The sequence below is a fragment of the Oncorhynchus nerka genome, linkage group LG17, assembly GCF_034236695.1.
Source record: "Oncorhynchus nerka isolate Pitt River linkage group LG17, Oner_Uvic_2.0, whole genome shotgun sequence".
In the NCBI taxonomy this organism is placed as follows: Eukaryota; Metazoa; Chordata; class Actinopteri; order Salmoniformes; family Salmonidae; genus Oncorhynchus; species Oncorhynchus nerka.
In genome coordinates, this window is record NC_088412.1 from 8,623,329 (window position 1) to 8,636,231 (window position 12,903).

The window sequence follows — 12,903 nt, forward strand, 5'->3', positions numbered from 1 at the left end:
TTCACTGGCGTCATTCAGGCCTCAAGCATACTGGTACATGCATCACTACACAGTTTAAACTGAACGGTTGAAGTGCTCTTAACCTGTGTAATGTTTACATATTCACCTTAGATTACAGGAAGTACGAGGCGTTTACGATTATGAGGATGTAATAAAGTGACCATGACTCTAATCTGAGCTATTAATCCATATTGATCATGTAAATAGTGATACTGATGCAGAGCTACACTTGATAGAGGTTCAATCAGGAGTATACATGAGAAAACCCCAGTAGGAAGTATTTTTGGAGGTTGATAAAACAATTCTTAAGTGGAAATCAAACTGTAGGGCCCAAATGAGTCAAGTGCAGCTGAGCTGTACACCGGACGTGCTACCTGTCCCAGACCTGCTGTTTTTAACTCTCTAAAGCCAACTGACATTTACTCCTGAGGGGCTGACTTGTTGCACCCTCGACAACTACTGTGATTATTATTATTTGACCATGCTGGTCATTTATGAACATTTGAACATCTTGGCCATGTTCTGTTATAATCTCCACCTGGCACAGCCAGAAGAGGACTGGCCACCCCACATAGCCTGGTTCCTCTCTAGGTTTCTTCCTAGGTTTTGGCCTTTCTAGGGAGTTTTTCCTAGCCACCGTGCTTCTACACCTGAATTGCTTGCTGTTTGGGGTTTTAGGCTGGGTTTGTGTACAGCACTTTGAGATATCAGCTGATTTAAGAAGAACTATATAAATACATTTGATTTGATTTGATTTGACCGCCGAACAACCCTTTTAGGTTCTGGATGGCAGGGTAGCCTAGTGGTGTTGGACTAGTGACCTAAAGGTTGCAAGTTCAAATCCCTGAGCTGACAAGGTATTTGTTCTTAACTGACTTGCCTAGTTAAATAAAGGTAAAATTTAAAAAAACATCACCTTGTTTTCTAAGAGGTGCTATACCTTAAATAATCAAATGATGCATCATTGGAGGAGGCACGACACTGTCTCCGTTATGAAAATATAGTATTTATTTCAAGTCCAAAGTTAAAAACATTGCTTTATACATTTTTTAACATTTACATTCAGAATAAAGGAAATAATAGATAGTAAAGGGGACTTCTGAAAGTGGTTGAATTTCCTTAGACAGGGCTGGAATAAACCCAAATCTGGGGCACTGTACAATAACATTTTAGAGACCCCACCCCTCTTGGCAACGAAGAGAAAATGTTGCTGTTTTAAAGCTAATTTCCTGCAATTCTTCAAATTTTGCAATGACTTATGCCATGTTCTTCTGTTATCTGATTGGCCAGTCGGCAATCTGTCCCTGTCAATGTTTACCATGTCTCAATAAAGATGTCTGACATCCTCCTTCTGATGGGTGTGAACTGACAGACACAGATTAAACAATGCCATTATAAAGGAGGCCGTCCAGCAGCACTCTGCACTTTTACCTGAAGCCCACTTCACCTGGACACTAACTATGGGGTGGACAACTCTGTGGTTGTGTGTTCTCGCTCTGCCACTAACGAGCACCATCCAGGTGAAAGCCAGGAAAGGTAAGACGATACACGATCATTTTGGAAATAGCAGTGATTTATTTTGATCTATGCAGACAAAGACAAACAGTCAAACATAGAAATAGATACTGTATAGAGATGGCGTTAGATTACGTTTCTATCTATTTCGAGTTAACTATCAGTTAAGAACAGACACATTTAGTTATTATGAACCATTTTGGTTGGAGCAAATCTGAGTGCAGTTTGTCTAGGAGTGTCATATGTTTTAATATCTTGATTCACAATCCACTACAATGGGATCTTTTGAAATAGATGCTGCGTTATGTACAGTTTACAGCAAAGTTATAAATTGTGTCTCTTTCTGATTCCATACATTTAAAGTGGGTAACGTTTTCTGTTTTCGTCTCCTCAGCGCGCCAGTCCAACCATGTGAACAGCATCTGCAGCACCTGGGGCAGAGAGCACTTCAAGACCTTCGATGGAGACGTGTACCAGTTCCCAGGGACGTGTGAATACAACCTGGCCTCCGACTGCCACTCTGAGTCCTACCAGGAGTTCTCTGTGCACCTGAAGAGGAACGAGGCTACTGAGGCTGAGGGGAACCCTACGGTCAAACACGTAGTGGTCACTATCAACGACCTGGTCTTCCACCTGACCAAGACTCAGGTCGCGGTCAATGGAGAAATGTACGTTTTCCACAAATGTTTTATGTTATGTGTCTTCTAATTCATCAGGGACGTCACACTGAGAACAAATTCTTATTTTCAATGACGGCCTTGGAACAGTGGGTTAACTGTCAGCTCGGGGGTTTGAACTCGCAACCCTCCGGTTACTAGTCCACCGCTCTAACCACTAGGCTACCCTGCCACCCTGGCTACCCTGTCATAAAAAATAAAATAATGTATCGATATCTGTCTATCTATCTATCTATCTATCTATCTATCTATCTATCTATCTATCTATCTATCTATCTATCTATCTATCTATCTATCTATCTATCTATCTATCTATCTATCTATCTATCTAACATCTCCTCTCTGTAAAAAGTAATGGATGTATATTATGCTGTTACCTATTCCCATCTGAGACAGTACTTTGACATATTTCCAGGGATTCCATTCTGAATTCAACTGTATTAACTGTATTTTGTGTCTGTTTGTTGTCAATTGACACGTTGGTACATTTCTCTGTCATCTCTATCATTAATTATGTTCTCCGTCTTTATTCCCAGTGTAACTCTGCCGTTCTACAATGGAGGAGTCCAACTGGAGAGGAATGCAGTTTACACCAAACTCTACTCCAAGGTTGGCCTGGTTGTCATGTGGAACGGAGAAGATGCCGTCATGGTAAGCTTTCATAAGAATCAAAACGTTACTTAGAAGAATGCATACAGAAGTCTATTTATTTATTCGCTTTGTAAGAATCAATAAGTTCACTGAATTGGACTGCTGTCATTAAACAGTGAACGGTGTAAAACGAACCCGTGCACATGCACTGATACCATGTGTGTGACTGTGTGAGAGTGAAGTCTTGTATCTCATCTCAATATCTGTGCTGCTGCCCGTGGCAACGGCATTTCTCTGAGTCTACCTTAGAACATAGTTGACCCATCACTGTTTGCGTTAGGTGGAGCTGGACACGGAGTACACCAACCGTACCTGTGGTCTCTGTGGAGACTTCAATGGCCTTCCAGTCCACAATGAGTTTGTTCATAACGGTGAGCATTTATAACAATTATTAGCATCACGAGTCATGAACAATATAACACGTATAGTCATTTATAACACACTTATAATCATTTATATTAAAATGTACAAGTATTTATAATAGCTTATTCCTGTAAGGTTTTATGGTGTTAAGTATAATCAATATATTCCAAGTGGCTAATATGATCATTTATTACATGTACAGTCACTTATAACGACTTTGTAAGCATTTATTTAAATATTTATAATGACTTATTTAGTTGTTATTATTACCATGCTATTTATTAATATATTCTAAGTGACTGTTTTATATTCTTACATCAAGTAACATCATTATAATTTCACACAGGTTGTAAGTTCATTAATATACATGTATACACATTTATATGCGTTTCTAATCACTTATTGATAAAGGATGACATCGTTTTATTTCCGTGCAGGTCGTAAAGTGAGCCCCATTGAGTTTGGAAACAGACAGAAGGTCCACAGGCCCAACGAGGACTGTGAAGACCCCTATGAAGAGGAAGAGGAAGATGAACCTGCAGACGTTCAGCCTAAAGAGGACACATGCAAGGAGTTTGTAAGTTCTACCTCCAGTCTGTTCAGCCTGACAAGTAGACTACAGTATTTCACTTCACTTCATTCTCTTGATGTATTTGACTGCCATATGGAACCAATTAAGTTCAGATCTGGCATAATATTATTCGTATTGCAACTAACAACCTCCTCCTCCTCTTCCTCCATAACTTCTTCCTCATCCTATCCTCCTCCTCCTCCTCTCCTACTCCTTCTCTCCCTCCCTTCCACCTCTTCTCCCTCCACCTCCTCTTCTCCCTCTTCCTCCATAACTTCTTCCTCATCCTATCCTCCTCCTCCTCCTCTCCTACTCCCTCCCTTCCACCTCTTCTCCCTCCACCTCCTCCACCTTCCCTCTCCTCCTCCTCTTCCACCTCTACCACATCCTCCTCTTCCTCCTCCTCCTTCCCCTCCTCCTTCCCCTCCTCCTCCACCTCTAACTCTACTTCCTCCTCCTTCCCCTCCTCCTCCACCTCTAACTCTACTTCCTCCTCCTTTTCCTCCTCCCCTCTCCCACTCCTCCTCTCCCTCCTCCTCCACCTCTTCCTCCTCCTCCTCCTCCACCTCCTCTCCCTCGTCATTCACCTTCTCCTCATTCACCACTTCCTCCTCTTCCTCCTCCTTCATCCTCAGCATGCCCAGTGTGACCAGCTCCTGCGCTCGCCGTTGTGGAGCTCCTGTGGTGCGGTCGTGAACCCTGAGCCCTACATCCAGGCCTGTGTTCAGGACCTGTGTGGCTGCAGCAACACTTCAGATAGCTTCTGTGTCTGCAGCACCCTGGCAGAGTACTCCAGACAGTGCTCCCACGCCGGGGGACAGCCACCCCACTGGAGAACAACAGCCTTCTGTGGTAATGGGACATCTCAATAACTGTCTGGGTGTTCAGGAACACATTTACTGGATGACAGTAGAGTTGTTGATCAAAAAGTCACATGCAAAAAATAACTATTTTATGGTCCATAGTCAGCTTCAGATGATACAAATGTCTTTAAAAAAATATATATATATACATATACATATTTACATATAATAATAAAATGCACTATCATTAATTGTCTTTGTTTTCTTAGACAAGCAGTGTCCGTTCAACATGGTCTATCTGGAGAGTGGCTCTCCCTGCATGGATACCTGTACCCACTCTGACACCAGCTCACTGTGTGAAGAACACCTGATGGACGGCTGCTTCTGCCCTCACGGTCAGCCTTTAACCAGATCACACCTCAATGTATCAGTATAACAGTGATGATAGAGATCTAGAACACACCTCAATGTATCAGTATAACAGTGATGATAGAGATCTAGAACACACCTCAATGTATCAGTATAACAGTGATGATAGAGATCTAGAACACACCTCAAAGTATCAGTATAACAGTGATGATAGAGATCTAGAACACACCTCAATGTATCAGTATAACAGTGATGATAGAGATCTAGAACACACCTCAATGTATCAGTATAACAGTGATGTTAGAGATCTAGAACACACCTCAATGTATCAGTATAACAGTGATGATAGAGATCTAGAACACACCTCAATGTATCAGTATAACAGTGATGACAGAGATCTAGAACACACCTCAATGTATCAGTATAACAGTGATGACAGAGATCTAGAACACACCTCAATGTATCAGTATAACAGTGATGATAGAGATCTAGAACACACCTCAATGTATCAGTATAACAGTGATGATAGAGATCTAGAACACACCTCAATGTATCAGTATAACAGTGATGATAGAGATCTAGAACACACCTCAATGTATCAGTATAACAGTGATGTTAGAGATCTAGAACACACCTCAATGTATCAGTATAACAGTGATGTTAGAGATCTAGAACACACCTCAATGTATCAGTATAACAGTGATGTTAGAGATCTAGAACACACCTCAATGTATCAGTATAACAGTGATGATAGAGATCTAGAACACACCTCAATGTATCAGTATAACAGTGATGACAGAGATCTAGAACACACCTCAATGTATCAGTATAACAGTGATGATAGAGATCTAGAACACACCTCAATGTATCAGTATAACAGTGATGATAGAGATCTAGAACACACCTCAAAGTATCAGTATAACAGTGATGACAGAGATCTAGAACACACCTCAATGTATCAGTATAGCAGTGATGATATAGATCTAGAACACACCTCAATGTATCAGTATAACAGTGATGTTAGAGATCTAGAACACACCTCAATGTATCAGTATAACAGTGATGATATAGATCTAGAACACACCTCAATGTATCAGTATAACAGTGATGACAGAGATCTAGAACACACCTCAATGTATCAGTATAGCAGTGATGATATTTTATATTTAGTCATAATACACATTTGGTTTAGATTTAGTAATAATAAATATAATTTATAAAGTGTATTTATACAGATTTCTGTATTTTACAGTTCTGTCCATGTTAGTGTTAGTAACACGTCTGTTTTCACCACTCTGTAGGGACTGTGTTAGTAATAGGTCTGTTTTCACCACTCTGTAGGGACTGTGTTAGTAACACGTCTGTTTTCACCACTCTGTAGGGACTGTGTTAGAACACGTCTGTTTATAGCCACTCTGTAGGGACTGTGTTAGTAACACGTCTGTTTTCACCACTCTGTAGGGACTGTGTTAGTTTACACGTCTGTTTTACCACTCTGTAGGGACTAATAACACGTCTGTTTTCATCTGTAGGGACTGTGTTAGTAACACGTTGTCTGTTTTCACCACTCTGTAGGGACTGTGTTAGTAACACGTCTGTTTTCACCACTCTGTAGGGACTGTGTTAGTAACACGTCTGTTTTCACCACTCTGTAGGGACTGTGTTAGTAACACGTCTGTTTTCACCACTCTGTAGGGACTGTGTTAGTAACACGTTGTCTGTTTTCACCACTCTGTAGGGACTGTGTTAGTAACACGTCTGTTTTCACCACTCTGTAGGGACTGTGTTAGTAACACGTCTGTTTTCACCACTCTGTAGGGACTGTGTTAGTAACACGTCTGTTTTCACCACTCTGTAGGGACTGTGTTAGTAACACGTCTGTTTTCACCACTCTGTAGGGACTGTGTTAGTAACACGTCTGTTTTCACCACTCTGTAGGGACTGTGTTAGTAATACGTCTGTTTTCACCACTCTGTGGGACTGTGGTGATGTTAGTAACACGTTGTCTGTTTTCACCACTCTGTAGGGACTGTGTTAGTAATACGTCTGTTTTCACCACTCTGTAGGGACTGTGGTGATGTTAGTAACACGTTGTCTGTTTTCACCACTCTGTAGGGACTGTGTTAGTAACACGTCTGTTTTCACCACTCTGTAGGGACTGTGTTAGTAACACGTCTGTTTTCACCACTCTGTAGGGACTGTGTTAGTAACACGTTGTCTGTTTTCACCACTCTGTAGGGACTGTGGTGATGTTAGTAACACGTTGTCTGTTTTCACCACTCTGTAGGGACTGTGTTTGATGACATCTCAAAGAGGGTGTGTCACTCAGGACCAGTGTCAGTGCAAACATTTACAACTCTGGAGAAGTATTCAGACAGGACCGTGAGGAATGGTGAGTCAAAGGTTTAGACTTAAAGTGCTCAATGTAAAGTACTGTGCTGTTAACATAACAAGTTATATTAAGACAGACGTCGTCACAGAGGGTTCGGATACTTGGTTTATCCTGTAAATGACTTCATCATGTGTTCTGTGTTCTGTGTGTCTGTGTCTGTGATTCAGTGTCTGTCATCATGGTCAGTGGTCCTGTAAATGACTGCATCATGTGTTCTGTGTTCTGTGTGTCTGTGTCTGTGATTCAGTGTCTGTCATCATGGTCAGTGGTCCTGTAAATGACTTCATCATGTGTTCTGTGTTCTGTGATTCAGTGTCTGTCATCATGGTCAGTGGTCCTGTAAATGACTTCATCATGTGTTCTGTGTCTGTGTGTCTGTGTCTGTGATTCAGTGTCTGTCATCATGATCAGTGGTCCTGTAAATGCCTTCATCATGTGTCTGTGTTCTGTGTGTCTGTGTGTCTGTGTCTGTGATTCAGTGTCTGTCATCATGGTCAGTGGTCCTGTAAAAGTCTGCCCAGCCCTGCTACATGTGCCGTTGAGGAGGGTTCACACGTGACGACCTTCGATGGGAAAGCATTCACCTTCCATGGTGACTGTTACTACCCCTTAGCCAAGGTGGAAAGCAAGGTAACTGACAATTACACTATACTTTTCTGAAGAGACAATCTAGATGAGAAGTGGATGACATTTTATATGTCACAACGTTTTCTCATCATTTTTGTTTGTTTTCCCTTCTCTGTTTCAGAATGAAGCCAGTCCAAAGTTCACTGTACTGGTCCAGCTGGTTCCCTGTATAAGACAGAAGTTTGACACTTGCCTCAAGAGTGTTGTGGTCTTACTAAACAATGATAGAAACAACGTGAGTATTTCCTTCATTAAAAGACGGAGATTTGACATACACTTGAACATATACACATGTATATTATACACCATCTCTGTGTATTTACAGTCAGGTCCAAATTAAAAGGCATCCTTGATAAAGATGACCAAGAAAGACCATTAAATGAATCTCTTTGGCCACAGACACACCAATGGTGGGTTTGGTGTCAAAAAGGAGAATCATATGCAAAACAGAGCCTGATTCCTGCTGTATAAAATGGTGGTGGATCTTTGATGTTATGGGGCTGTCGTGCTTCCACTGGTCTGTATGGGAGGAATGGTCTAAGATACTTCCCAATGTGTTCTCCAATCTCCTAAAACCTTGTAGAGAAAGGCTCAGTGTTGTTATCCTCGCAGGGTGAGGTATTGAAAAATAATGGAAACAGGGTTGCTAATCATTTTGGATCTGACTATAAGTACTCACATGTAAGTGAAATGTATATACTGCACAGCTAGTCTTGTGTTGAATAGGATGAGTTGATCATGGCTGTTGTTTTCTTTTCCAGGCTTTGGTGATCACCGCCGATGGGAAAGTCAGCCACAATGCACAGATCACTCTGCCTTACAACACAGGTGGGACATGGAATGATTAACAATAAGGCCTGAGGGGGTGTGATATATGGCCAATATACCATGGCTAATGGCTGTTCTTGGGCACGACACAACTTCCCTTTCCAATGGTACATTGGCCATATACTACAATCCCCCAAGGTGCCTTACTGCTGTTATAAACTGGTTGCCAACATAATTAGAGCAGTAAAACTAAATGGTTTGTCACCCCGTCTGATATACCACATCTGTCAGCCAATCAGCATTGAGGGCTAGAACCACCCAGTTTATAATAAAGATTATGCACACCTAATTCTAGTTATTATTACACGGTACTTCCAAAGCTATTGACACAGTAATAAGTACAGTAATGTTTAGTGGGATTAAATAGATTTTTTTTAATAAAAAATGAATCATATTTAATTGAATGATTATTACCCCCAAACCCCCCTTTCTGTTCCCAGCTGACATTAGTGTACGGTGTCTATATTAGGACAACCTCTGTCCCAGCAGGAGCTCTTTCAGTCTTGTTCCCAGCTGACATCAGTCTATTTGTTTTTCTTCCCATAGCTGACATCAGTGTGTTCAAGCCATCGTCCTTCCACATGATGCTCCAGACCAGCTTTGGGCTGCAGGTTCAGATCCAGCTGGTCCCTATCATGCAGGTCTATGTCACCTTGGACCCAGAGCTACAAGACCAAGACACAAGGTAAGTTAACTCCCAAGCTGTAGGCATATAGCCTCTGAAGGTGAGCAGATATCAGTAATATACAGAGTTTGAATTCTACTTTATGTAAATGTAATAAACATTGGTAATCTTACTCACCAGGGCTCATTAAAATAGTAAAAACAGCAAGAAAGTACAAAAATGTTGTTGATTTCTGTTTGGTGAAGGTTTATATGGTGTTGATTACTGTTTGGTAATAGTTTATATGGTGTTGATTACTGTTTGGTAATAGTTTATATGGTGTTGATTACTGTTTGGTAATAGTTTATATGGTGTTGATTACTGTTTGGTAATAGTTTATATGGTGTTGATTACTGTTTGGTAATAGTTTATATGGTGTTGATTTCTGTTTGGTAATAGTTTATATGGTGTTGATTACTGTTTGGTAATAGTTTATATGGTGTTGATTACTGTTTGGTAATAGTTTATATGGTGTTGATTACTGTTTGGTAATAGTTTATATGGTGTTGATTACTGTTTGGTAATAGTTTATATGGTGTTGATTACTGTTTGGTAATAGTTTATATGGTGTTGATTACTGTTTGGTAATAGTTTATATGGTGTTGATTACTGTTTGGTAATAGTTTATATGGTGTTGATTACTGTTTGGTAATAGTTCATATGGTGTTGATTACTGTTTGGTAATAGTTTATATGGTGTTGATTACTGTTTGGTAATAGTTTATATGGTGTTGATTACTGTTTGGTAATAGTTTATATGGTGTTGATTACTGTTTGGTAATAGTTTATATGGTGTTGATTACTGTTTGGTAATAGTTTATATGGTGTTGATTACTGTTTGGTAATAGTTTATATGGTGTTGATTACTGTTTCTATTTCTTCTAGGTCTGTGTGGGAACTTCAACAAGGTTCTGTCCGATGACATGAAGACCCCCCAGGGTATGGTGGAGGGAACAGCCTCTTCATTTGGGAACTCCTGGAAGGCTAATCCTACCTGCAGAGACAGAGAGGAGAGGCTGGACGACCCCTGCTCCCTCAGCGTGGAGAATGGTAAGCCCTCTTCACTAACTCTTTAATTGAAGGTTAACCCTTACATAACTCAATGAAAAGCAGAACATAAGTATTTCATAAAAGTTTATGTCAACAACCGCAGTATCATGTCGTTGGATTCAAATCGATGCAGGAAGCAGCAGTTTATACTGTATCAGACATATTTGAACTCTTACCATGTTCTGTTTACTCAGAGAACTATGCTAAACATTGGTGCTCCATGCTAAGAAGTTCTGACAGCACTTTTGCCAAGTGCCATGCCATGGTGGACCCCGAGCTTTACTACAAGGTAATACATTTACTATAACTGTAACTGTTACATTTCATTGAGTTACATCTGGTTTGGAATGCTCACAATTATACATATTTGTCCTGAACTTTCTTACTGTTTTTAATGCTGTTTGTAATACTGTTTGTCATGCGAAAGCTCTGGCCAATGAGATGTGTTATATATTTATTACGTATGGAACATTTACTTAAACTTGATATTTTCTGCAGCGATGCACGTACGCTAGCTGCAACTGTGAGAAGAGTGAAGACTGCCTGTGTGCCGTCTTCTCCTCTTATGTGCGAGACTGTGCTACCAAGGGAGTGGTCCTGTCGGGCTGGAGAGAGAACGTGTGTGGTAAGTGATTTACACTTCTCATATTTATGTCTTGTCGTATATTGGTGAAAGGAGATGACAGTATAGGCCTCTCCTGACTACCAATGAAAGGTTCACTGATATTCTCATTAGAATATATGCGTTCTGCAAATGGTTCTAATGCCATCGCTAAAAGTATGGGAGACAGGGGACAACCTTGGCGGATTCCACCGCCATTGCAAAAAGTAGGGGAGACATGGGGTAACCTGACAAATTCCCCTACTCAGGGAAATTGCGGTGCCCGGTCAAACGGTTGTGGATGTGAAATTGCAGAGCGCGAAATTCAAAAGAAATTATTAGAAATATTTAACTTTGATACAATCACAAGGTAATACACCAAATTAAAGTTTAACTTCTTGTTAATCCAGCCACTGTGTCAGATTTCAAAACGGCTTTACGGCGAAAGCAAACCATGCTATTATCTGAGGACAGCACCCCATCAAACAAACACATGACAGTCATATTTCAACCCGCCAGGCGCAACACAAAACTCAGAAATAACGATATAATTCATGCATTACCTTTGAAGATCTTCTTCTGTTGGCACTCCAATATGTCCCAGAAACATCACAAATGGTCCTTTTTTTCTATTAATTCCGTCGTTATTTCTCCAAAATGTCCATTTATTTTGCGCGTTTGATTCAGAAAAACACCAGTTCCAACTCGCCCAATATGACTACACATTATCGAATAAGTTACCTGTAATCTTGGTCCAAACATTTCAAACAACTTTCCCAATACAACTTTAGGTACTTTATACTGTAAATAATTGATCAAATTTAAGACGGAATAAAATGAAAGTGGAGCGAGCGCCAGGTCGCGCTCCCCAAACACAACTGTATACCAGACTCGACCCTCGTTCTGAACAGCCATACTTCTTCATTACTCAAAAGAAAACAACCAATTTCTAAAGACTGTTGACATCTAGTGGAAGCCCTAGGAACTGCAACCAGATCCCTCAGAAATGTAGATTCCCATAGAAATCCAATTGAAAACATGGTCACCTCAACAACAACAAAGATTCCTGGATGGTTTGTCCTCGGGGTTTCGCCTGCCAAATTAGTTCTGTTATACTCACAGACATTTAACAGTTTTAGAAACTTTAGAGTGTTTTCTATCCAAAACCAATTATATGCATATCCTAGCTTCTGGGCCTGGGTAGCAAGCAGTTTTCTTTGGGCACTCTTTTCATCCTGACATGAAAATACCACCCCCTATCCCAAACAGGTTAACAACACTTACTTACTTAATCCTCTTCCTTCCTGGAGTAAAATAGAGCCTTTAGTAAAGTTTTCCAACACTGCCAATCTTAACTTTATCCAACACTTTCCATATTTCCCTACAAACAGACAAATACATTGGTAACTGCCCAGCGTCTCAGACCTACTCTGACCAGCTCCAGAGATGTCAGCTGACCTGTAGCTCCCTGGCCAGCAAAAGCCAGGGTTGTACCAATGACTTCCTCCCCGTGGATGGTTGTTCTTGCCCGGATGGACTCTACATGGATGACAGGGGCACCTGTGTACCCATGGACAAATGCCCCTGCTTCCACAACGGGGTCCACATCAAGCCTGGGAAGTCCATCAACATTCAGGAGGAACACTGGTGAGAGACTGTTTCCATCTAATAAAGTGTCTAGCTACCTATTTAAGTGACTACTTACCTACCTACCTACCTACCTACCCATCTACTTATTTACCTAATTTACCGACCTACCAAAGCAGCAAATTTGTCATATTACCTGCTAGTAT

At 40.8% G+C, this 12,903-nt stretch overlaps 1 protein-coding gene across 1 annotated transcript in view; it reads left to right on the plus strand.

Moving 5' to 3' along the window:
* The first annotated feature begins 1,445 nt into the window (after positions 1–1,445).
* The window catches only part of LOC115125059 (mucin-2-like), a 33,603-nt gene continuing 22,145 nt past the window's right edge, over positions 1,446–12,903 (plus strand). The window contains 19 exon segments of the mRNA XM_065002756.1: positions 1,446–1,536; positions 1,910–2,183; positions 2,729–2,843; positions 3,124–3,214; positions 3,644–3,783; positions 4,413–4,629; positions 4,850–4,975; positions 7,237–7,258; positions 7,260–7,298; positions 7,300–7,341; positions 7,821–7,971; positions 8,090–8,203; positions 8,730–8,796; positions 9,343–9,458; positions 9,460–9,481; positions 10,345–10,509; positions 10,704–10,798; positions 11,008–11,134; positions 12,502–12,757. Of these exon segments, the coding sequence (XP_064858828.1) occupies positions 1,461–1,536; positions 1,910–2,183; positions 2,729–2,843; positions 3,124–3,214; positions 3,644–3,783; positions 4,413–4,629; positions 4,850–4,975; positions 7,237–7,258; positions 7,260–7,298; positions 7,300–7,341; positions 7,821–7,971; positions 8,090–8,203; positions 8,730–8,796; positions 9,343–9,458; positions 9,460–9,481; positions 10,345–10,509; positions 10,704–10,798; positions 11,008–11,134; positions 12,502–12,757 (2,255 nt within the window). The 5' untranslated portion in view covers positions 1,446–1,460.